At 31.5% G+C, this 2134-nt stretch overlaps 1 protein-coding gene across 1 annotated transcript in view; it reads left to right on the plus strand.

The window, feature by feature from the left end:
• The window catches only part of PPM1B (protein phosphatase, Mg2+/Mn2+ dependent 1B), a 93623-nt gene extending 92770 nt beyond the window's left edge, over positions 1–853 (plus strand). Inside the window, exon 6 of the mRNA XM_017862703.1 lies at positions 818–853. Coding sequence (XP_017718192.1) covers positions 818–838 — 21 coding nt within the window. The 3' untranslated portion in view covers positions 839–853. The remainder of the gene's footprint in view (positions 1–817) is intronic.
• The last annotated feature ends 1281 nt before the right edge of the window (positions 854–2134 follow it).

A 2134-nucleotide genomic window follows, 5' to 3' on the forward strand; every position in this document is an offset into this window, starting at 1 on the left:
TGTAGTATGTACATATAAAAGACACATGAAAATAGTGCACATTAACTTTAGAACAGTGATTACTTTTTTAAAGGCATTGGGAAAAGCGAGGTTTTTATTTTCTCCTTAAAAAAGGTAAAGATGTCAAAATGTTAAATCTGGGCAATAGGTAAAATTGTATTATTTTCTCTAATTTTCTGTATGTTTGAATTTTTCATAAAATCTTGAGTTAAATAAAATACAAAACATTCAGTGTCCTAAATTGCCTTTCAAGAAGAGGGTGCATACACATTTACAATCTTAATAGTATACAAGAGTACCCATGTTTTTCACTTTCTCACCAATGTTGCACATTGCCAAGCTGCTGGGTAAAATACTGTAACCTACATTTTCTTGATTTAATCCCCACTTACTTGATTACTAGTGAGTGAAAATGTTTTTCTCATATTTGGTTATTCTTTGATTATAAGCCTGTGCACACATGTTAATTGGCAGCATTTTTTCTTAACCTATGAAAGATTCTCTGTTTACACATTTATAATTTTTCTTGATTTGTGAGAGCTCTTTATATACGTAGGATTTTAACCATTATTCTGTTACATATGTCATGAATTATTTTCCCGAGTTCACCATTTGCCTTTCAATACTGTAATACTGTTTATGGTTTGTTGTTGTTTTTAAAGAAAGATATTCAACCAAAGGACATCTAGCCATACTGAAATGACCTAATTTTTGAAAAAACCACAATCTCAATCTCATAGGGTTTTCCCCCCCCAAAAAAATCACATCATGCAACTTCTGAGATTTTCTTACACAATAACTTTTGTTTTGATGCCAGCTTTTCCTACAGGCAGAATAAGGATCCTCTACTCACTATGATTGATGCGGTACTAGAGAAGGCTAAGATGCTCAGAGCTGAAGAGTGTAAGAGAGCTCTCCTTGGTCAAAATATTCCCTTTTACCCTTCATATACCTTTTAAATCAAATAGGGTTTATTTTGTTTTATTTTACTTTAAAAGAATTGAAAATTTACATACAGTAAACTACAAAGACCTTTTGTGTTAAATTTGATATGTTTCAAGAAGTGTCATACTTTTACATTCAGAATTTTCAGAATTTTATTTAACAGTTGCATCAACCTTCAGTTGCATACAAAGACAATTTTTTATATCCTAAGTAAATATTTACATATCTTTTCTTTTAAGACATTGGCCTTTTGAATATTCATACTTTAATACAACTGGAACTTATTTCTGAGGTAAAAATCTAATATACCATTTTCCTATAGATTTTTCCATTATCCCCTTATACCAGCTATTACATAAGCCAATCTTTTCTCATTATTTGAAGTTGTCCTTTATTATATATTCATGTATATGCTTGTATTTTTATAAGCATTCTATTTTATCGTTTTGTGTTGTGTGTCAGTACAATGTCATCTCAATTATCATAGTTTTATTATACGTTTTATTATCTGATAGGGAAAATGCCCCTTATTATTCTACTTTTACAAAAATTGAATGTGTTTATTCTTCCAGGTGAATTTTTCAATAATTTGGCCAAGATTTCCCTGCCAAATAAAAATCTCATTAATGTGTTGATTGAATTGTTATAAGTGTAGATTAATGTAGGGGTCATTGGTATCTTTAGCCAAGGTGAGTTCCACCAGGAAGATGCTACATCTTTCTATTTATACAAGTGTTTTTAATGTCCCCAGTACAGTTTTATAGTTTTCTCCATATGGTCTACACCTTTCTTAAATTAATTCCCTGTCATTTTATATTTCTCATTGCTGTAATGAATGAATGCCCCTCCCCAGTATATTTTAAATGTATACCTTCTTAGACAACTAGTTTTATTTACTTACCACCCCCAATCATGCAAGAAAAAAAAAATTATTTCAATTTCTATCATTTCCACCAGATGGCAGTCTTGGGCACATCCATTTATAAACCTGCTGGGAGCTCTGGTGACAAGAAAGGCAGTGGCTGGCAGACCTTCCAAGCACCCAGAAGCACACGGAAAAAAGGTTTCTTTGTAAACCCGAATGAAAAATAAACCCAGCATTATATAATTATAGTATTTGTACTGTTGTTAACCTTTAATCTTATAACTCATTAGTGGAGACAGAGAAGAACTGTCACTGTGCCCTTCA

The sequence above is a fragment of the Rhinopithecus bieti genome, unplaced genomic scaffold (assembly GCF_001698545.2).
Source record: "Rhinopithecus bieti isolate Rb0 unplaced genomic scaffold, ASM169854v2 scaffold_61117, whole genome shotgun sequence".
Lineage (NCBI taxonomy): Eukaryota > Metazoa > Chordata > Mammalia > Primates > Cercopithecidae > Rhinopithecus > Rhinopithecus bieti.